General features: G+C 33.6%; 2 protein-coding genes across 2 annotated transcripts; both read left to right on the forward strand.

Moving 5' to 3' along the window:
* The first annotated feature begins 875 nt into the window (after nt 1-875).
* Nucleotides 876-4,597, forward strand: LOC123713336 (glutathione S-transferase 2-like). The gene is made up of 5 exons (XM_045666942.1): nt 876-969; nt 1,871-2,004; nt 2,837-3,004; nt 3,298-3,440; nt 4,365-4,597. Exons 2-5 carry the CDS (start codon nt 1,872-1,874, stop codon nt 4,539-4,541), a joined length of 621 nt encoding a protein of 206 aa, XP_045522898.1. The 5' UTR covers nt 876-969; nt 1,871; the 3' UTR covers nt 4,542-4,597.
* A 3,175-nt stretch (nt 4,598-7,772) lies between these two features.
* On the forward strand, nt 7,773-14,837 carry LOC123713337 (glutathione S-transferase 2-like). The gene is made up of 5 exons (XM_045666943.1): nt 7,773-7,873; nt 9,203-9,346; nt 10,520-10,687; nt 11,302-11,444; nt 14,097-14,837. The coding sequence occupies exons 2-5, from the start codon at nt 9,214-9,216 to the stop codon at nt 14,268-14,270; spliced, it is 618 nt and encodes a 205-aa protein (XP_045522899.1). The 5' UTR covers nt 7,773-7,873; nt 9,203-9,213; the 3' UTR covers nt 14,271-14,837.
* The last annotated feature ends 9,772 nt before the right edge of the window (nt 14,838-24,609 follow it).

A 24,609-nucleotide genomic window follows, 5' to 3' on the forward strand; every position in this document is an offset into this window, starting at 1 on the left:
TTTGATAGTGAAAAACTGAATAAACAATTGTTGCAAAAAAAATTGCAAAAAAATTACGTAGTTTTTTTTTAACACAACGATGTTTTTGTTATATATTTGCCAAATTTCTTTATATTTATAATATAACAACTCCAGACAGAACATTATAAAAATCAACCAATTTATGTATTTATTAAAAAATTAAAACTGTTGGATTGATCGCTTTTTAATAAGATCCAGAAACCAAATTCTTTAAAAACATTTAAAGAAACTTGTATATACCGAGGGATCCAACAAGGCTGTGAGTGCCTGTATGTTGCACGATGAATTAAAAAAAATTCTATCAAACTATTTAATCACCTTCCTAGAAGTTATAGACCATTGCCGCGTAATGCTTTCAAGGGTAAGGTGATATACTTTTTAAGGAGGCCTATTGTAGAGATAGTATTTAGACCATAAGTTATGACAATAAATGACATAACTTATTATATGAAATTATAAAAATAATTATGACATTTGCATGCCAATTTTTATATGGCCACTTTCTTGAAAGTAAACGATTTATTTATTTGAAATAATTAACGCCTGTGTTAATAAAATGCGCAATTTGATTGTAAATCATGTGACAATCAATTTATTTCAGAATCTGTTTCTAAGATAATTCCTTTATTAAATAGGCCTTCCATGCGTGGCACACTTTAGTTTGGATCTAAAATATGCTATTTTCTTTAAGAGCAAGTAATAATTAAGGACAAAAAAGTCTATTGATTTGCATCGATGCGAACATTTGAACGTTGGCCGTACGTAATATTATGTATGTTAAAATTGAATAATAATTCCCATACTGACAGCCCTATTGTATCTTTCGTTGATTTCCATCAGTTGTATCGCATCTATAATCAACAGGTAAGGGCTCATAATAAAATAAGATAATATATCGCTATGCTGTTAGTTAAGGATAAACATTCGAACTGAAATAACGTCTAAAAGGTAAGTCGTATTGAATTTTTAATTTCCTTATTTGATAACAACGAATTATAGTGACACTTTAACTTTTGAGGTGCAATTACTAAATCAATAAATAAAAATAATATAAACTTCAAAGTTTGAATCGGACGTAATATGACGGTCACGAGAGCATTTAGTAACAACTTATACGTACGTTATTCATCAAAAGAGTCATAACTTTCGAGCCTGTTTTAATATAGAGCGGAAATCACGTTCCCTGTTCATAGATAGGCTTAATTTGTTTACGATTTGAATGATTTTTATTTACATTTCCAACCACAGAGTATGAATTTAGTAAATAATTCAGTGGCGATACAAGCCCATATGGGTGGTCTTAGTTGACTACATCGACTACATCTGTTCCTTTCATCATTTTTATTTCATAGACAAGTAGGTGATCAGTTCTGTCTGAGAGATGTAGATTGTTTTTGATGACATGCCGGTTTGCTCACGATTTTTCCTTGGCCGAACGAGCGTCATATAGCAATTAGTGCATCTTGAACCCACGCCCTTAGGGGTGAGAGTCGCTTGCTAACGCCCTATGTCAATACTGCTTTGTAAGAGTCTATTTTGTGAGTCATATGTAACATTCATAATTTTTAATAAAAAAAAATCGAAGTATTCACTTAAGTAACATTGATAGGTATTAGGAAGAAAATTGTTAACGAAATACGGTAAGTAAATTTTAAAAACGTAATGAAAAACTCAAATTCAACTTCCAAATAATAATCATTGATTTAGACAACAGTTATAATTAATTGTTTTTATTATTGTATATGAGACATTTGCAGGCGTATTTTTATATGGCTGTATACGATGTTTTTGTATGATTAATCATAATGTTCCAATTTCTTTGCAATTAACAATTAAATATTCGTTCAAGCATGGAGAACGTCACACTAAGCTACTTCCCATTCAAGGGTTTGGGTGAGGGAATTCGTATGCTCCTCACTTACGGTGGTCAAAAATTCGAAGACAAACGTATACCATGGGAACAGTGGCCAGAGTTCAAGCCGAGTAAGTAAAAAAACTTAATAAAATATCACCTAATATCTTCATGACATTGAAATTATTATATACAGAGATATGTTAATGTGTATTTGATATGTTTCCCTATCTGCTTTTATCTATGTAATTTTTAATCTAATATATAGGTATGACAACATTTGATCAGTGAGTAAACAGTGATGAACTAAAAGGGGAAAAGTTTTTCGTTTGCTTTATATTTTTAATAGTTGTAATGTTAAGTTAGAATACTATTAAACATCATTGCAGTTTTTTGAAGTTAAACTTCTTTATCGGTGTTGGAAAAAATTATCGTCATATATTTTTCGTTAGGCGCCATCTTTTTCTTGTCCCTACCACGGTTGATTTGAAGCCATTAATAATAAAAATATTTAATAAAGATGATTGCAATAATTCTATTACAATTAATGAAATTCTGTAATAATCTTAGTAGTAATAAGGTAAAATTAAATGAATGTGTTATTCGTATTCATGTCTATCATAATTGAAGCCTATAATTTAAACTTTATCTATTTTAATTTTATTTAACCAATTTGAAAACAGATTGATTGAATACATAAAGTTACTACATACTAAATAACATTTGTAAACCTGAAATTCAATTACACCTGTATACAGCATTTCGGTGGCATCTTCAGTGCTGGTTTATAGAGTTCGTGGGCTCCAGCAATCTTTAAAACACTAAGGTCATTGCGAATGTACCAGGTGTTTTATTTATGAAATGTATAACCCCCATGATTTTCATAAACAATGCTCTATGCTAAATGGATATACAAAATAAAGAAATATATACATTCAAAGTATTTTTAATTACCCATTACAGAAACCCCATTCGGCCAGATGCCAATGTTACAAGCTAATGGTAAGACATACAGCCAAACCCTTGCCGTAGCACGGTTCCTGGGCCGCAAGTATGGACTCGCCGGCGAGAACTTGGATGAAGCCTTCGAAATTGACCAGAACATGGACTTCTTCACCGAAATTCGTGTCAGTAAGTATCAAAATTTATTACACGGGATAAATATGGGATAGTCTAGCGGTATGGTCACAGTTTCCGCACTTGGTCCGTTTTGGTCCGTTAAGCCCTCCGTGAAAAGGTGCTTTCTAAGTTCCCCGATACTAAACTAGCTATATCATGAGCATAGAGACAATATAGAATGAAATATATATTATTCTAGTCAAAGTATAAATATTATTTGTTTTGTTGAAATTTTGGAACTGTATCGTGATGATTGAAATTTAGCTTTAACTAAACTACCATTCCACTTATTTTGTACTGTTTAGAATCGTCCACCCCCATGTTCGAACAGGACCCCGAAGTTAAGAAGAAGTTGAAGGAGAACCTTGAGAAAAACTACCTCCCGGGCGCATTGAAGCAACTGAATGAAATCATTGGCAAGAACAATGGTCACATTGCAAATGGAAAAGTGAGTTAATATTTATAAAATTTATTTCTTTATCAAACATATTCTAAGCAACCGGAAACTTATTTTTGATATAAGCTTTGAAAACCACCAAGTCTGTAGTCTATTGAACTTTATATAACGTAGTATAGTAGTATGTGTACTGTTCAGGCTGTAGGTACCTACCTAAATAGTAATAATATTATATGGTTGCTTTTACTTTTAAAAAATCTACAAATTTGTTCACCTTTTTAGTAGCTACATACCAACACATGGAAAATGTTCTATGCTACCCCCTAGAAACTGTTCGCTAAGTACTAAATAAATCTAAATTTTCCAATTTTCCTTTCAATAAAAGCCTTCCCCAAATAAAAATACTCCAGAAATGGTCCAGCCGTCTTCGAGGTATGCGCTTTGCAACATTTTTGAATGTTACGTTTAAATTCTAAACGTTTGACGGCGTTCTTAGTAATTAGGACATATGCGTTAAAATGCGTCTTTATTTGGTAAAATGTATATAGGAACAACAGGCAGTGAATATATTCCATCAGCTTCATCTCTTGGCGATGTCGTAACATCTCTCCATCTGCTTTCCATTCACAATAAAGAGTATTCGAAGTATTTGTTAGTACTAAAACCTTCAGCTGAGTTTCCTCGGCCATTGATGCAAAATACGAAATTCCAGTCAATTTATCCCGAAGAGTTTTAACAACTTTTAAGTTACCTTTGCCAGTATGTGGAACCAGCCAGTTCTTATGCTTCTTTTTTCCTCTTGGGTATCATTCGTAAATTATATATAATACTTAATTTCAATCTATTCTTACGTTGCCTGACCACAAGCGTGTCAACCATTGACCTGTGACTATGCTCGGTCACGAGGGTCGGCATAGGTTTAAAATTTTAATTTACGTTAAACTTAGCTTTTACTGACTCGGTCCTTTTTTACAGCTAAGCTGGGGTGACTTTGTCATCGCTGGGGTGTACGATGCCCTGAAGAATATGCTCTTCCAAATGCCAGATATGGATGAGAAGTTCCCCCACATTAAGAAGCTTAAGGATAATGTTGTGTCATTACCGAAAGTTAAGGAATATGTCGCAACAGCATCTCCTAAGACAGAAATGTAAATAATTAATGTTATTTTAAGAAAACGTGATAATTGTTAATAAATGTATTTATTTTATTTTCTGTATTTCACTTGAAACTTTTGATCAAGTACGTAAGTAGTTAGTAAGAAGTACAAATCGTAGATTAAATATTATGTTCGTGTCGCTTTAGAAACAAAAAATAGTCGACGTTATTTAGCCAGTCCTTTATAGTCCGGTCAATTTAGACATAAGTTACATAAAGTCCCAACAAGCTGAATTTATGTGAAGTTGTTCAAAACATAATTTATTTAACACTTAATTCACAACACACAAGTTTCTGACAACTATATCCGAACACCACCTTTGTCCCGGAAGATGTTAACATAACAAAAAACTAGATAACTGGTCATACTTTGTTTTTTATTCAAAATATGAATAAATAAGATACAATACTAAAAATACATTATAAAAATAACAAAAAAGTAAAATTAAGAGTACTCGCAGCATCACCATTACATGGCAAATTTCGAATAGCCGTTCAAGGTTTCAGAGTGCCGGTTAGCGTAGGGTTGACACATGTATATAACCGACTAGCATACCAGAACTTTACATGGGGCATATAGATATTTTGAAAAAAAATCTTTATACTCAGGGATAATGTAGTGTAGTTTTGTGTGGAGAGGCAGACGTAATCCAATGCATTACACAAAGTAATGCGCCAGTAATCAGATTTAAAGGGAAGGATCCAAAAAGTGAATGTCAATGGAGTGAACTCTCCGGGTGTAAGCGTCCCCCAAGGCTCGATTCTCAAGTCTTTCTTATATTTGATTTACATAAACGATGTCTCATTCTTTGTCAACGGAGTTCATGAGATGGTATTCTTTGACCTATTATTGGACGATGTAAACATGTATATATAGACTTTATTATCTCGTATTAACTGGTTTAATGTAAATAACTCATTACTTAATGAAAATAAAACAAATTGTATGATTTACAACTACTAGCGTAAAGCAAGACATTGGTAAACTTAGTTGACGAAACTGTATTCCTAAGAAGTAAACTCCAGTAGAGCCCTCGCATAGAGACTCTTTCGAAAAGGCCGAGCTCTGAAGCATATGCATAGCTACTTTCACTGCGTTATGTCCTACGGTATTCTACTGTGGGGTCCTGCTGCAGAGATCCAATCCATATTTGTGCAGCAGAAGAGGGCTGTTCGGGGTATATGTCGTTTCCTCAAGGGAGTCGGTACAAACTAAGTATAGGAATTAAATATTATGAAACTATATGGAAACTGTACAACAAAATATAAACGATTTTAAACAAATGGTGACTTTCACCAGTATAATGCATGCTGCAGAAGATAAACCACTTTTTATATGGAACATGTATTAGTTTTTACAACAAACTCCCAAGCGAAATTAGAGAAGAAATCTCTAAATCAATTCAAAACTATCAGTAAGTAATAAAACTTTTTATAAATTTCACGATTATTTAAATGATTTATAAGCCTTTGGAATGATATGCTCCAGTTAAAACAACTTGTATTATTCTGATCTTGGTGATTAAAAAGAGTGGCGGACAGTTCTTGCCAGTTCTTCTTGCCCGCTCTATGCCCTTGACTTGCGAACTGGTAGTAAATGTAAATTAAGAATCAATTTAACATCTTTTCTATTGACATTCATAAGTGTAATTAGTATCTATTTGAGTAAAGTATTTTAAGTTTGAAGTAGAAAAAAAAGCATAATTCTGTGTGAAAAATGAGACAACACATGGACTAGAATAATAATGTATGTATTTAACAAAAATATTAATCTAAACAGATCCGAAATAATGTCGTGGAGGCTATTTTCGTGATTGCACGTGCAGATTTAGATTTTATTCAGTGGATGGGAACCCAACTCTTGGATTTTCCCCCCAAATTTAGATGGAAACTAAATGTCTTGGGGCTTAGGTGTGTTTAGGCTAGTAAGTATTACAAGAAATTAATTTATTTTTCTTAAAAAACGCACGATTCTATATAATTTATATTAAGCCTAGAACCCAACCAACAAAACAAAAACTTATTATTTGGTTGAAGGTTTTGGATCGGCAAACTAGCTGTTTTACTCTAGGATATTGAAGTTTGCTACAGCGAATATACAAAGACAAGTAAGAGAAGAAAGAGATAATATGCAATATTTGTTGCAGAGGTATATCTGTAAAACATTAGAAAACGGCCCTGGAGAAATCTTTTTGATTCCAATGAGGTAGCAAACAAAATATCAGTTTCCACATTGGAGCCCAAAAAATCTGCCGCATTAGGCTCCAGCTCCTTCCTCATCCTGCTGGAAAATCACACAATGTTTCGATTTTTAATTATTATAAGTTGTTAAGTAAATACTTAAGACTAACAAAAAGCCACACCTACTCCTGTGCTATAAAACTCTTAATTATAAAAATTGGTATCATTCAGAAGGATTTTGAAATCCTCACCTATCTCTTTTCATTACAACATAAAGACATTGACAGAAAGAGAGGTTAGTTTTATTGATTCTGCTTTTACGTATTCTGGTTAATGATTGTATACTGTAGTTGAATATTTTAGTTCTGTACATCTACGAAAACGTTTTAGCCTCCATATATTATTCATAAAACATCATTAAGGCGGTCGTTATAGAACACATTGTTTACGATCGATTAATATATTTTTTAGTATTGGTTGGGGTTAGTCAAGGTTTGTTATTAGGGCAGCTTATTTTCTATAATAACCATATCGATTATGATTACTTTCTATATCACTCTCAATGATTGTAATTGGGACTGGGTATTAAATACAAAGGTTTTACAAATCAGTCACATAGAAAATGAATTTCGATGTTTGTAATGGGTTTCAGTACTTCAATAACTCTAAAGAACGGCAACTAAGAAATTTAATCCCTAATATTAATTTGACATTTAGTTTTTAAGTCGCTAATTATAGAGACTTAAAGTCAGGTTGCCTGGAATAGTTCACTTATAAACAATAATAATTACAATTTTTAGTTTACAATTTGTGTGCTGTAAATGTGGATTTATGATATATTTATTTTACGTGTGTCTCATCGTTACTCCTAAACCAGTGGACCTAGGCGAGTCTAATTAATAAAAAAGTCTGGAATTTTTATTTTATTATAATAAAAAAAAGTTTCACATTTCCAGATTGTTATTGGCTTGCCAACCCCATTTATACATTTTGCTACATAGATCTATATTTTCTACATTTGACAACCCTAGGCCACGGTGGGTTCGTTGAATTTGTAGCTATGTCGGATAACAGTCTATCAAGTTAGTCTGCTCGCTGCCGCGCCACCAACGTAGCGTGTTGTCGCAACTCGTGTTTTGAATCTCAAGTATGTATTATATTTAAATATAAATACTTTTAATACAATTAAATATTATTCTATTGAAGTAAATATGTAAAGTATATGGAGAAAACTTTCTTTTTATAGTTTTTCTTATATTTCCGTTAGCATCTTGTGATAAATAAGTCTGTTTAATTTGTATTTTTTGCTTAACTGTCGACGTACCTACCATAAGCTCAACCGATTGGTACACATAACTCTATACGTTTGTTAGTAAACTAAAAATACGATTTTAATGAAATTTTTTTTGTTTGCGTTTACGAGTCACATAGAAAATGTATTTTGATGTTTGTCTTTATTTGACGAAATAATATAATCACAATATGTTATATTAGAAAACCGCTGTGGTTTGTATTCATGTTACCATAGCAGTCTTGCTTAGGAATGCAACAAATGCATATAAAAGTAGTTATACTTATAAAAGTTTATTATTTTTTGTTTATTGCTTGTTTGCTGTAAATCTGGATTTATGATAGACTTATTTTACGTGTGTAAACCGATGACGACACGGGAGTTTCGTTATGAGGTTATTAAAAATGTCAGATTTTTTTAGCTGCGGCACAAACTTGCACGCATAAAAGTTTGTTTTTAAACAGTGTTTCAGAGTTCAGACGTAGTATAAAGGCGACTCAGTCCGCCTTTAATTAATTCTCATTTAATTAGCATTTACACAGATCTAGATAAAAAATAAACGTAACATAATTAAACTGGTCAGTAATACAAATATATAATGTTGTTTGCAGCTATTTTTCATTGGTTCGTCTGTCAAAATAATGTCATACTAAATTCTACTTACTGAAGGCTAAGTTAAAAGTAATAAAACAATATCAAGTATTTTTGAATAATAAGAACAATAACTATATTTCGACTTAAATATTTTTTCAAATGCGAAGAAATACGAAAAGATATCCTAGTGGTTAGACCTCTTTACCCTGAGCTCTTTAAAAAATGGAACGTTCGAGAACTAATACGAGTCTTACAGAAGGCTAATCTTGTTTATAAGGCATCAATAATAGAGATACAGAAATCTGTAGTCAAGGACCATAGAGCATTGTTTACTAGACGCTTTCAAAGTGATTAAATGTGTAAATATTCTGTGCAAATAAACGACTAATTACTATTTACATAATTTAAATTTATCTAAATATACATAATTTATCTAAATAATTATAAGTTTATAATAATAATACATAGCTTCAATCCATTTAAAAAGTGTTTTCTTAATGTGTAAAAGCTATGTTAACAAAAGACAATACGACTAATTATTATTTTTTATTTTGTTACGACGGGACTGTTGTTTATAAATGTATATGTTAGTTTCAGGAAAAATGGAGAACGTTGTATTATACTACTTCCCTTTCAAGGGTCTCGGTGAAGGTCTTCGTATGCTGTTGACTTATGGTGGTCAGAAGTTCGAAGACCACAGAGTGCCCAAAGAGCAATGGCCGGAATTCAAGCCAAGTAAGGATATATATATACCTACTTATATGATCTAAATAACACCTCTTAGTCTTGATAACAATATTATAATATTTTGTTCTGATAAACCGAATACAGAGTTTAAACAAATATATCTAAAATGAAATAACGATGGACACAATGTTCAAGCTATTGAAAGACAAAATGGCGGCTGTTAGATCAGCTGTTTAGTATCAATCAAGATTTTTTTTGTTTATACAGTAGAACCTGTATAACCTTAACATCAAGGTCAATGCCAAAATATTCTAATTCGAGAATTTACTTTAGATTTTGATTTTGGTAGAGTTTTATTAGATTTTTAGATGTTAAGATTTCTTTTTACACATCTTACCTTACATTGTCAATTATAAAATCCTTATCCATGATCCTTATATATTATTGGTAACGTATAATATTTTGTGTAATCGATTATAGTATGTATCATGAATACATTTTGTAATATATACATCTATTAAAAATCCTTAAGTCCATAACTTATTTTTAACGTACTTTAGACAATAAGAATAAATAAACATGTTTATTCATTATAATGCCTTACAATGGGTAGCACTTGGGAACCTTTTTAAGTAAAAAATATATTATAGAATTTGGGTCACTACGAATTCGATTTAAATGACTTTCCTGTCATATATATAGCTATGTCTTATCTCTATATTAATAAACGAAATAAAACAGTAGTCGTTTATCAAAAAAATATTATCATATTATTTTAAATTATTTTGTGTTTATGCCGTTTTTCTTATCATCTCAATCCCTAATACTGGAAAACTGTGACTTAGTTAGCTTTGTTACATAAGTAAAATTAACCAAAACTGTGTCCGATTTGTTGTGTGTGTTGTGGTCTTTTTTCGTGTATTAACAAAAACAATTATATGTCTCTGGATGTTTAAGTCCAACAGTAATTTCTTTATTTCAACAAATGATAGAATTGACAATTGACTACGGGAAACAAGTAGCTTTTTCAATACCTATTTTTGTAGGGACACCTAAGAATGTTGCCCACAAATCGTTAAGATGACATACCTTCAATCGTGTCAGCAAAGTTATTCCAACCCATACTAAGGATATAAGGATACTAGATATCCTCATGGGGCCTTCATACCAGACAGGCTTTACTCTAAGTCCTGCAAATTTTCATACTATACGGTATTCCAGAAACTCCATTCGGCCAGATGCCAGTACTTGAGATCAATGGAAAGAAAAACAGCCAGACCCTGGCTATGGCCCGGTACCTCGGACGCAAATACGGAATCGCCGGAGACAATCTTGAAGAGTCCTTCGAAATCGATCAGAACATGGACTTCTTCACTGATATTCGTCTTAGTAAGTAATTTGATTAAGTAGATAAAATGTTTGATCCTTGAGGTTGTAGGTTCGATCCCCGGATGTGTACCAATGGACTTTCTGTCTTATTTAGCATTCGCTCGTACGGTGAAGGAAAACATCGTTTGTCTTATACCAAAAAAGTCGACGGAGTGTGTCAAGCACTTACTTGCGTATTAGATTGACAAATGGTCGTGAAATATAATCAGAAATCTGAGGCCCAAACCTAAAAAGGTTGTAGCGCCACTGATGAGATAAAAGGGATAGAGTTTGTTTATATAGTCATAATAGCAATTACGGAAATGTTTGTTTACAATGTCGCTAATTGCAATCTTGTATTTATCTCTTTCTGTTAAATTGTGTCAACGCTATGGTGAAAAGAGGTAGATGTAGTTCAATCAGTGCTTGCACTGAATGTATTCTGAATTGGCAAGGACGTCAACCGATAGTAAAGGGCAGGGCGGTAGTAGAAATAGATACAGAGGATAGGAAAAGTGAGTAAAGCAGCAAGTAAAAACTTCATTGTGGTCTTGACTGTACAATAAATATAGACATAATAAGGTTTATAAGGAATAAAAATATTGAATTACAAAATTCCTGTGTTTATTTCTCAGAGGCCTCAACAGTTATGCTGGAACAAGATTCTGCAATCAAGGAGAAGATTAAAGATGACCTGGAGAAGAATTACTACCCCGTGGCCTTGAAGAAACTTGACGAAATCATTGGCAAGAACAACGGACATATTGCCAATGGAAAGGTTGGTGGGATAAACACAGATCTATCTAAAGTAAAAGTTAATTGTTTGTGTGTATACTGAAATAATGTATATATTGAAATATTAAGAGAATTTAAAGAAAATCTTTCCCGTTGACCATGATTGAGTGTTCAGAGGAGTTTAGATTAATACCTGCAGCTGAGTTTCATCATCGGACAATACGAAATTCCATCCGAATCACCTCGAAGTCCGTCGTTCCACAACTGAGCGTTTTTAAGACAGTTTTTGCTGCGAACCACCGTTATGTGGACTCGGCTGCCCACAGAAGTATTTCCGAACCAATTCAACTTAGGGTCCTTTAAGAAAAGAGCGTATCAATTATTTAAAGGCCGGCAACGCAGCTCTGTGGCATTGAGTGTCCATTGGTTAACATCAGATGAGCCTCCTGCTCGTAATCGACCTGTTCTAAAAAAAAAAATTACCTAAAAGGTATACACAGAAAAATTACGTAATATGGCGAAATAGTCTGATTGAAGTCCATAATTTGTACTGTACATAAATAGGATTGGACTAAGTGATTATACTCCTATATACATGTCGCAGCCAGCTATCTTAAATAACTGTTCAATTAACAGCCTAGCCTTTTAACTAAACGGCGCCGTTTAACGAACGGCCTCAAAGATATTCAGACGTAGCGTTTGTTACAACATTTAATAAACTGGATTGCTAATGCTTAGGCCATTCGTACGGTACAGCCATTATTTGGTCAAATTAAATTGCTTAAGTCAAATTCACATTATTATTATCACCACACTCTTCCATAGTAATTGTTGTTTTTCATGAAACATTGGACAACACCATCAAAGTTGTGGTTTGCCGATGCCATATTGACAGTTAGAAGAGTTTCGTTTCGAGTTTGAGAGTGGCAGAAAGTAAACTTAAATTAACAGTCAGCAGGCTAGGCAAGTAATGAAACGTCATCGATCCAAGTCATTTGCCTAGCTGTTCGATCAACTGGCTGACCATCTTTCAGGCCGCTAGTTAAACGGCTAGGCTGTTAATTGAACGGCTAATTAAGCTACGACATACACAATTAGTAATCTTACGACCAATTACAGATTCTAAACGAAGTGATTTACATATGTCGTAATTCTAAAGAACTGTTTTATATAAAAAAAACAGGATTAAATTTGATAGATACATACCGCGAAGTTATAAAATGTATTTCGTCAGAGTTTCAAACATTAAAACAATACGGATATCATTTAAAAATACAATTTTCACCGAGGTCTCAAATGACAATAATTAATTAATAGAAATAATTTCCATAATAATTCTATAACAATACGTGTGTACAATACTTATTTGGCGTAACAAGATAAAAAAATGTTTTTTTTTTTAATGTAATGGGAGGCAAACGGGCAGGATGCTCACCTGATGTTAAGTTATACCGCCGCCCATGGACACTCACATTGAAGGCCAGCAACGCACTTGGCGTTGGTCGAATTGGTTGTCAACTGCACACAGTTGAACCAAAATTCAATAAATACATATCGTGAATACAGTTGTCAATTCTCACGCAAACATACTTTTACTTTGTTGGTATGTGAAAACCTAAAATGTAGGCTAACTTCAGGATGTTGATTGTTTGTGACGCGCGCGCGCATCATAAAACAATTACTGTCATTATTTTTCTCTAACGCCAATAGAAGAGGCCGAGTAGTTGAAATCAATATATAAAACGGTTTTATCATTATAAGTGCCTTAGTATCAAAAAGAATTGGATAACCTTGAGGCCAACTATTTTCCTTGTGCGATCTGTTAGTAGAACTAAAAGTCTTCTTATTATTAACATGTCTTACAACAATCCCAAATTAACTAAGTTACCGTAACTATGTTTATCATGTTTTTAATGAGGTTTTAGTTTCTATTTGTTTCACTTAATTATTCTTGAAGTGAAATTTCTATAGGCACATGAGGATTATTTTTTTACGGACGAAACGCAATAATAATAATATTAACGTCACGAAGGTGCAGCGTTTTTGTCGAAGAAAAGGGAGAGAGCGATTGTGGCCGATTGAGAGAGAGAGTGAGAAAGGGAGATCGAGAAAAATACTATTTGTTGATGTATTCGTTTAGTAGTTACACATTAGAACTTTAGATGGCAATTCTGTCATAACGTCTTGTGCAGTAAACGCCGATTTGTTTATTTACATTATCATTACCACCACGTATACAGTCTGTAAACAGTGCGAATATATATATTTTTTATTATAATATATATATTATATTATTTTGTATGAATATATATATATATATATATATATTCATACAACTACATGGAGTGATCATATACTGGTACATGATCCTCTATTGGGGCTTAGTAATAATTAATTTACAAAGAAGTTTCACTTGTGACATGTGTACTTTGTACGCACGCATTTTTGGTTGCTTGTGTGTGTGTGTGTAAAATTTTAATTTGTTTTAAAACACGTTATTTTAGAACTTATGAATAAATAGTATACATGTGCGTGTCATGATTAATTCAAAATGGTGGCACAGTGTTATTTGTTCAAATCAGCCGTAGACATTTTTATGAGTTTCAAAACAATATCTATGCGATGCGAGAGATGAAACTATACATTTTATTTATATCATATTATATTCTTAAAAAAATACTTATTTTCTATACAGTTAAGTTGGGGTGACTTCGTAATCGCCGGTGTATATGACGCGATGAAGAACATGCTCCTGCAAATGCCGGACTTGGACGACAAATACCCGAATCTCACAAAATTGAGGGACAACGTGTTGTCTTTACCTAAAGTCAAGGAATACGTGGCTTCTGCTCCTAAAACAGATATCTAATTAGATTAAACAAGGCATAGAAAAGCGAACTATTATCTAATTATTTTCGTTTTTTTTAATTTAAAGCGTTCAACTAAAAATGTTGGCAACACTTCTTTATTATTAGAGAATGGCAAAAACATCACGAGAAATTGCTTTATTAGTCAAAACTATTGCCCTAATATTAAAACAAAAAATTGCCTAAATACCTAACGGTTTATAAGATTCTAGTTGACGTAACAACATTTTTAATAATGTATAAAAACTTTTCAGACGCTTTCTCTATGCCCCATTAAAAATTTTAGTCTGTGCAATGTGTGTTACAAGTATTATATGAAATTTTGTAACTATCACTAATTATATATGTAGAGTATAGATAACTATGTTTCACGATTGAAAAATGATTTTAATTGTAAGCACATTATTTTTTTTTTGTTCTTCAACAGTTTAGTTTTCATACATATTGAAGATAATATATTATATAATGTCGGATTTAAAACAGTGATATTTTTTACAAGACCAAGTATGTAGTATATCTTTAAGTATGTTATGTATTATATATTCTATTAAAACACCAATTTTAATGTTTTTGTGGCTTTTTTATCTGAATAAAATGATACACTCTTCTGAATTCTAAACGTACTAAATACAACATATGAATCGGACATCAGAGTTCTATTGGCGAATCTAAACCTAGTTTAAGGTTCAGACGGCAGTTTTTGGCCGTACCTATAACTTACCTAAATGAAATATTAAATAAAATAAAATGTCTTTATTCTATAGTATTAGGTCCTCACATATGAAATTGGTGTTTTGCATGGCAGGAACAAAAAGTCGAATATTTTTAAATAAAATATATTTAATTAATCAAAAATCAAATCCCTTTATTAAAAAAAACCAGTCGGACGGGAATCAATAAAATCTGTGAAGGCGATTTGGACTGCCCCATCAGAGTTAAATTTTTTCCCTTGCAAGAAGTTGTCCAAATTTCGAAAAAATGGTAATATGTTGGAGCAAGGTCCGGGGAGTACGGAGGATGTCTTAGCCATTCCAATTGAAGCTCTTCTAATTTGGTAGCCGTCTGTTGTGCAGTGTGTGGTCTAGCGTTGTCGTGAAGTAGCAGTGGCGTGGAGCGATTGACCAGCCTAGGTTGTTAAGCCGCTAGCTTTTCCATCATGGTTGCAATTGCTGACAATAGACATCAGCCGTAATAGTCTGGCCAGATTTGAGAAAACTGCAATGAACAATACCGGCACTAGTCCACGAAACGCTTACAAGTAACTTTTTTGGGGTTAATTTTCGCGTGGGGCAGGATTTGGCTGGCTGGCCAGGATCCAACCATTGCGCTGAGCGCTTCCGATTATCGTAAAGAATCCATTTTTTATCACAGGTAACGATTCGGTTTAAAATGCCTTCATTATTGTGCCGGTTCAGTAATGTAACGCAGCAGTCGACGCGCGTTTGCCGGTTTGCTTCAGTCAATTCGTGAGGTACCCACCTTTCAAGCTTTTTAATCTTCCCAATTTGCTTCAAGTGAATTAAAACAGTTTTATCACTAACACTGCAGCCTGCAGCTAACTCGGACGTGGTTTGCCATGGATCCGCTTCCACAATAGCCTTCAATACTTCATTATCAACTTGGGTCTCAGGCCGTCCACGGGGCTTGTTCTGCAGGTCGAAATTTCCAGAACGAAAACGTTGGAACCAAAAACGAAGTGTGTTTTCATTTGCAACATGACCGCCATACACATCATTCACCCTTCGAGTCGTTTCCGCAGCACTAGTGCCATGGCGCAACTCTTACTCGTAAATAATGCGATACTTTAAGTTTTCCATTTTGTAAAATGAGTGACGCAAACAGAAAAAAACAGAAGAAAAAAACAAATGAATGACGGTCATCGAAGCATAAGTACATGAGTAAATAGCTGTACAAATTTGAATTTGAAATTCCTAACCAAAGAGGAGGTATTTGAGGTCAAAGTGGCCAGTACGACAAAACGCCAATTTCATATGTAAGGACCTAATATTTTAGTCTTTAAACAATACAGTATAATGTGTAACTTTATTTGTTTTTTTTTAACTGTTTACAACATTTTTTTAACAAAAGTATTACGTGACGTTTAACACGTGATAGTGCATGAGAGTGTGGGTGCATATATACATTGGCTTGGATATATTGCAATAATATGAGCGGATCAGTGTTGTCACTCTTGAAGCTTATACAAGGGACAGGTCAACGATCTGTACTTCGGACCTGACCATTGAAAGGCTGAGATCAGACTGACCTGTATAGTCCTAGTCGAAACTTAGCCTGAAATCTGACTTCCGTATGTCAAATTTTACGTCAGCGACGCGTGCCAGTTGTATCACGATATTTACGTTTACGAAGAAATCTTAATTATAGAAAGTAATTTGATATCACAGCAGTTTACCATAGTTTTAGCATATACTAAAGGTTTGCCTTCGGTTGGAAATTAAAAACAAAATGAATAAGGTGTAATACGAAGGTTTGATAACAGACTTACAGTAGAAATTGGCCGGTCACATTGACAGATGGATCGAAAAGATACTCGTTTGGAATGGCCCAGTGCGTATAAAAAGAAAGGGACAAGAGATAGCAGGAGATTGAAACATAGGGAAGAATCTGGAGGAGTGCATCACTCCGTCAGAGATTGTGTTCTAATAATAAATATACATTTTTTTATTATAATTTATTATTATCATAATCAAAACTTAATTTTGGATCCAACTGGCATCACTAGAGACTATTAAAAGCCGTTGGATGGGATGTTCTTGATGCTTGGAGGATGGGACGGACTTTGGTGGAAGCTTCTTGTTTGGACACGTTGGCCCCATCTCCCTCGGATTACTCCAACTTCGATTTTGTTCCCTTTGGAGTAGAGATTCTTAGGCCATGGGGTTCAAGTGCTTAGGCGCTAATTAAATATTTAGGTTGGCGCCTTGTAACTGGTGATCCCAGAGTTGGTGTGTCCTCGCTTAACGAATAAGTATCGTAATACAGCGATGAAATGCTGTCAGCATCAGGCAGGTTTGGTACACTGAGTCCAAACTTTTCCAATTTGTTCCAATTTTCTATTTATAGGTTTTTAATTTTAAATAATTATATATTTTGATTATTATTATACTATGTAGTTTAAGTAGTAAATACTTAGTTATGAAATATAATAATAAAATAAACTAAATGTAATCCTAAGCATAGCACTCCAATATGCGCATTTAATAGCCGTACGGTGAAGACCATGATGAGGAAAGCGTCTTACAATTAGCCGGCGTGAGTCAGGTACAATCGGCAAATCTTATTTGCCTTTTACATAATTATCAGATACAGATGGCCAAGATCAAGTGGCAGACCAAGGTTGTAGCGCCACTGGTATTTTTATGCTGCAAAATAATTTTATGAAAAGTATTACAGCGCGCTTGATTGTACAAAACTACAATTTGAACGCATATGTAATACGTTTGCTCTTGAACCCTGAGGGCTTAGAATCGCATAGCGTTGCGTAAATATAAAATACATTTACATCACAGCTAAATAAATATTGAGATAAACAATCAGCGCTAATGGAGCTTAGTAAATAATTTCTCGTGATTTTCTTTATTTTATAAAACAACACGAAGAGTATAAATGTCTCGAATTATATTCCTTGTCTATCATATAAGTGGAACTGTTGAAAGAGCTGGATGAGAGTATGGCGGTAAAATTTGGCGGCGGTTTTATTTTAATTTTATTAGTATGCCTATACTGCGTCGCAGTGCTTTCTGAAGACTTGAAAAATGTGGTCAAGCGCGCTTTACTGGATGATGATGTTGAAAATTACAAGCCTGGATATGAAAATGCGTTCGCTGGGCCACACAGAATAAGGATATTGCCCGGATATCTCCATTAGTTATTGGTATGATTGTTGAACAGCAAAATATGTTTGTATATAAAGTTAAATAAAGTCTTACGCAATAAATCTTTATAATGATTAGTGGTGGCTACTCAAAAAACGCACTTTAGGTTGTTTTGGTTTAAGTTGATTGGTCCTTATTTGGTTAAAATAAAACTTCCTAATAATTCGTTGAGAAGAGGTGAAGATGGAATGTGTTTAATTTTTAAAAACTGTAGATTTATATACAAAAGTTATCCTACACTGGCCACTAGTGGTAACATGTGGTACCAAGATGCGAAGGGTGCGTAGACAATAAAATCGAGGCGCGGCAAAAAGTTGTCCTTTTCTGCGCGCAACCATCGAAGCGTACTGTTAGACGTGTTCTGGTATTTGGGTTTTTAAAAAAAAGAAAGGAAAGATGAGTTCAGAATAAAATTGAACTTTTAATTTAATTACTATATTTAAAATGAAGCCAACAAATGTGTGTGCGCGACGGAGGATGATACCGAACTGATTTCCATATTCCAAGCATCGTCTCACCTCTCGGTGAGAAATGCTGACCAAAAAGAAGGTATTAGCACGTTAGCCGAACAGGGTGCAGGATTATAATATAACAACCCCCCGTTTAAGAGTAAACTTACGGGTTTAGGTAAGTTTGCGAAAAGGATAAAAAGGATAATATAGTTATTCCATACGAAGACGAGGCTGAGGATGTGGGGTTTCACTGTTTGAAGAGGTATTATCTGGATTTTCTATGTCTTTGTTTCGGAAAACGCATTTATTGGCTTTAACAAAGATTATAATTGCAATACTTAAGATTATTATAAAGGAAACTATGCTAAAGCTAAAACTAACATAGTCTGAAGGGTCATTAAGGAAATCATCTAAATCATCATCAATTGACTTAATAGGTAAATCGTGAATTAAGTTCAAACTATCAAGATTCACATGACGTAACTGTTGTGTTGAAATATTAATATTTACTTTGGAAAATTCAATCAAATTGCAACAACTGTCATTGATAATGTTGAAGTTTGATACTACAGGACTTATAATAATTTCATAAACACTTTTTGCTTCAAATCTATTTTCTTTGCAAAATGCAGTACAACCGGATGTCAAGGTAAGTATTCCGGTTCCTGATATAACAATGTCAATTGTTTTGTGATTACATTCAATAGTCAGTTTCTCATCATTGGATTCAACATAAAACCATTTGTTATTATTTAATTTATGCCAGATATCAACTTTACCAAATATAAATTTTGTATTACAAGTTTTAGGTAAATTTTCTACAGCTTTAGTGATTATTTCTGTTTCACGTATTGGGTAATTGACAACACTGAGAATATTCAAAGGGTTACAAATATACTGATGTCCAATCATTAAATTACAAGAATCTATATTATCAAAGTTAAAATATAATTTCTTATCTTCACTAATGCCTATAAAAGGTTTTGTTGCAGTAATAAGTGCAAAAGAATTTGGAGATGTCGGGTTATGAGGTACAGGGATAGGTATAACTTTATAAAGATTGTATGTTTCCACATTTACAAGAGGAATCTTTATTACAAATACTAGATGATTATCGATAACATATGAAACTATTTTAGCGAGGTTCATTAGGATGTTAATATTATCTAAATTTAACTCTACAGGGAAATCCTTAAGTCTAGATACATCTTTAATATTATTTACTAAATCTATGTATAATTGTTTAGGAGTAATAATTGAAGGATGAATAGTGTTTGATTTTGAAAACATTACACTACTTACAATATCCTCAATTTTGAATGAAAGTGTCAATAGGCTAGCTTGTAACACACTCAAGAGTTCATCCATGTTTGTTTGAAATTTGACAGAGTTGATGACCTCGGAAACGTTTTTGACGGAAAGAGATAATTTATCGATAACATCGTTCAGTAGGATTTGATTCTTATTAAGTTCGTTCATGGAAGCGTTGAAATTTGTAATTGCTGATTTGGAGATGTAGATGCTTTGTTTAATTTTTAATTTTTAATTGCATTTTAGCAATTGCCTTATTATATCTATGTGCGTCATCCTCATTTAGAGTTCCAAATATATGTTTGAATACGGTTCCAATACCGGCAAACCAAGCAGATCGTTTAGATTTGGAAGTCGTAAGGTGCGATATAGATTGAAAATCCCGAATTATGTCTTTGAACAATGAATCAAGTGGTTGAATTAAATTGTGACATTCAAAGTGGTTGAATGATCCGCTTTGTTGACATAAGTAGCGAATTGTGCCAAAAGCATTCTTAATATTGTCGATGTGAGTTGGAGCAAAGGATATATCAATTGGGATCACTATGTGAATATGATCATTTATTATTTTTGCAGTGCCTTGTGGATCGAAGTAAATGCCAGGACTCGAGGTGATAGTATGAATGTACTCTTCATTCTCGTTTCCCAGGATAGGATTATAAATTATTAGTCTGTAAGAAGAAATAGAAAATTGAATGCTAATTAAAGTTAAGTCTATCACATAATTTAATTAAACATTAATTAATATTTAGGTTTACCTAAGACATTACCTTACTACTATTTTTATTGTATTTAGTTTTCACTGTTGACTGCGAGTTTAACTTCGTCATAATGATGTTTGACATGACGACGATTAATTAAAAGAGATAGGGTGTTATTACCATGTATCCTTACCACTTTATATGGACCTTTCCATATAGGTGATAAGGCTTTACGGAGTCGGACATGGTTTTTAATATACACATAGTCACCGATTTTATATTGTACAGGCCGAGTGTGTCTGTCGTAGTACTGTTTGGATCTTTCTTTAGAAATATTGATGTTTTCTAAAGCTTTTTGATGGGAAAGTTTTAAACGATGGTGTAGCATTTTAATATATTCAGGATAAGTGAGATCTGGTTGGGACTTAAATACTGAGTCTGGTATGTATGGTTTAAAACCGAATATGAGTTCATAAGGAGTAAACTTGGTGGTGCTATGGGTAGTACTATTATAGGTGAGTATAGCTGTGTAGACATATTTATGCCAATCTGATTGGTTTTCGTTTACGAATGATTTAAGATATTCCTTTAAGGTTGAATGGCTGCGTTCAAGTGCGCCTTGCGTTTGTGGATGATATGGTGTTGACCATATTTGTTTAATTTTTAAAAATTTACAACACATTTTAAAAAGTTCTGCAGTAAAATTAGTACCCTGATCGGTTAAGATTGATTTTGGAATACCGAATAAGGATATAAAATGTGTTAAGCATTCACAAGATTCTTCAGCATTAGCATTAGTAATAGGATAAGCCAAAGAGAATTTAGTAAGATCGTCTTGTAGAGTAAGTATGTATTTAAGTTTAATAATACCAGCTTCGGGCAAAGGACCAACTATGTCTAAAGCAACTCTTTCGAAAGGACGAGTTGATGTCGTAGTTATTTGCATGGGAGCTCTATTGATTTTGCGAAAAGCTTTGTTAGATTGACATAAGCTACAATTTTTTACATAATTTTCAATGTCGGAACGCATTCCTTTCCAATAATATCTTTCTTTGATGCGAGAAATCATTCGATTAGAGCCTAATGTCCAGCAATAGGAATATCATGATTTTCTTTAAGTAGTTTAGTAATTTCTGTTGGAACAGGATATATGATACTGTTATGATAGACATTAACTATTATGTTTGTGTTATTAAATAAATAAATTAACATGTTATATATTTTAAAGAATGATTGGTTGTCATACGGGTTTCTAAAGTCGGATATAGCTATTTCGCTGATATTACCGGATAAAAGAATTTTATCCCGTACATGTTTTAATGTTTTAAATATATCTGGGTAAGAGCAATTGTCGAAGTAGTAAACTTTTGTTAAGAGAAGGAAAAAGGTTTTTTCATTTATAAAAAGTTCTTTATAAGAATGGAGTTCTCGTTCTTCATTCAATATTTCTTCGTTTTCTAAATTAGAGAGGATTTCCTCGAGATAAGGATTGGATTCGTCAAAATCGATTGACACCGGTACAAGGATAGTATTGGATTTAGACTTCAGGAGATTTTCATTGTGTTCTTTAATGTGAGTTGTAAAGGTTGTACCATCTTTGGAGAATGCTTTCAAGAACGTGTTGTAATCATGGTTGGACGAAGGAATTATGACAGGAGGAGAACTGTTAGAATGAGACTTGTTGGGAGTTAGTAATTCAGAGGGAATTGGATTATTTTGTAAGTTTGGAGAGTGTAAGTCTTCTAATTGTATTAAGTCGTCGAGAACTCGCTGTGCATCTATAGGAGATTCAGCTTGCCGTTGATCTGGCATTGGATCGGGATTTATTATTTCGGAAGGAATAATGCCATCTGGACTCAGGGGTTCAAAATCGACAAGATGATCGGGATTGAATGGGCTAATTTCATCAAGGTTAGATGGAGAGCCATCACTCTGTATGGGATTTACGGGATATCGTGATAAAGCGTCTGCTGCGGAATTGAGGCGACCTTTACGGTAGATTATATTATAGTCATATTCCGAGAGTTTAAGCCGCCAACGTTGTAACTTGCTGCTAGGGTCTTTATGGTTCATGAGCCAGACTAATGGTCGATTATCAGTTATTATATTGAACTTGCGCCCATAAACATAAGGACGAAAGGTTTTGCAGCCAAAGAGTATTGCAAGAAGTTCTTTTTCTGTGGTGCTATAATTAGTCTCAGCTTTATTCAGAGTTCTAGAAGCGTAAGCTATTGGTCTTTCTTCGCCTTTAGGTCCTTGAGAAAGAACAGAACCAATGGCATATTTAGAGGCATCGCAGGTTAAGGTAAATAAAGAAAGAAAAATCTGGGTAAATTAAGACAGGTGCAGAAGTTAATTTAAGTTTCAATTCATCAAAAGCAATTTGCTGTTGGTTTTCCCATATGAAGGAGACATCTTTTTTTAAAAGAGCAGTTAAAGGTTTGGCGATTTTGGAGAATTCCGGAATAAATCTTCGGTAATAGGACACAAGACCTAAAAAGGATTTGATATCTTTTGGAGTTTCTGGAATGGGGAATTGTGTCACGGATTTAATTTTATCTGGATTGGGTTTTACACCTTTATCGGAAATTACATGCCCTAGATAAATAACTTCACGTCTCAGAAACTCGCACTTATCGGGTTGAAGTTTAAGATTAAACTTTCTAAGACGTTGGAAAACTAACTCAAGATTTGTTATGTGACTAGGTAAGTCGTGGGAATATATGACAATGTCATCTAAGTACACGAAACAACGAATATCTTGAAGACCAGCGAGAGCTGTGTTCATAAGACGTTGGAATGTAGCTGGTGCGTTTTTAAGGCCAAAGGGCATTCGAGTAAATTCAAAGTGCCCTTGAGGAACACTGAAAGCGGTTTTGGGTGTGTCTTCCACCCTAATGGGAATTTGATGAAACCCAGAGGCTAAATCAAGAGTGGAGAAATATTTACTTTGGCCGAGTTGGTCTAAGATCTCGGAAATTTGAGGAATAGGATAGCTATCTCCAATGGTAATGTCGTTTAATTTTCTGTAGTCAATAACTACACGCCATTTGCGATGTCCTGAAGCGTCAAGCTTTTTCGGGACCACCCAGATAGGAGAAGACCACGGGGACATAGAAGGTTTAATGATGTTTTGCTCTAACATTTGGTCTATTTGTTTTGCTACTTCCTGTTTATGAATTTCTGGAAAGCGGTATGATTTTACATGTATAGGATTCTGGGGTGATGTATTTATTACATGTTGGATGGCATCAGTATGAGATAGTTTATCTCCAGGAATATGAAAGATATCGGAATACTGAGAACATAAGTCATGAAGGGCGTTAGATTCCTCAGTATTAAGATGATTCACTCTTAATTGATTAAGTACTTCCTGAGTCCGAGTGTAAGCCTCAGTATGTTGAATATGTTGTAAGGTAGAATTAAAGTTTACTGATTCATGAATCATATCATCAAAGTCTAAAGGATTCAGAGTAATCTCGAGATTTGATTTTAAGGTAACAGGAGCTTCAGAGATATTCAAAACAGATATATTAATTCTTTTATTATTTTTGACTGAGACAAGACAGTTAGCGAAAATTAAATCTTCGTGAAAATGTTGGTCTAAAACAAGGCCTTCTTTCACGTTAGGGTTGGATACTGAACATTCAATAATACTTTATGAACGAGGTGGAATTACATAAACGGGGTTATAGAAATCTATCTTAATTTCATCATTTTTTAGAGTTAATAAATTTTGGTTGTAATCAATTATGCCTTCCAGATCGTTGAGGAAGTCACTACCAATTATGGCATCATAGGGTAAGTTGACATCAACTTAGATGACATCATCTACAGCGTGAAAATCAAAAGTAATGTTCTGTTTATTGCTCAGGAAGAATTTTAATGGAAACTGGCCTAAAGTTTTGGTTGCTTCACTGTTTGAGTTTATTCCTTTAAGTAAGATTTTGGGCGGTTCAAAGAATAGTTTTTTCTGGACGC

The sequence above is a fragment of the Pieris brassicae genome, chromosome 8 (assembly GCF_905147105.1).
Source record: "Pieris brassicae chromosome 8, ilPieBrab1.1, whole genome shotgun sequence".
NCBI classification, from domain to species: domain Eukaryota; kingdom Metazoa; phylum Arthropoda; class Insecta; order Lepidoptera; family Pieridae; genus Pieris; species Pieris brassicae.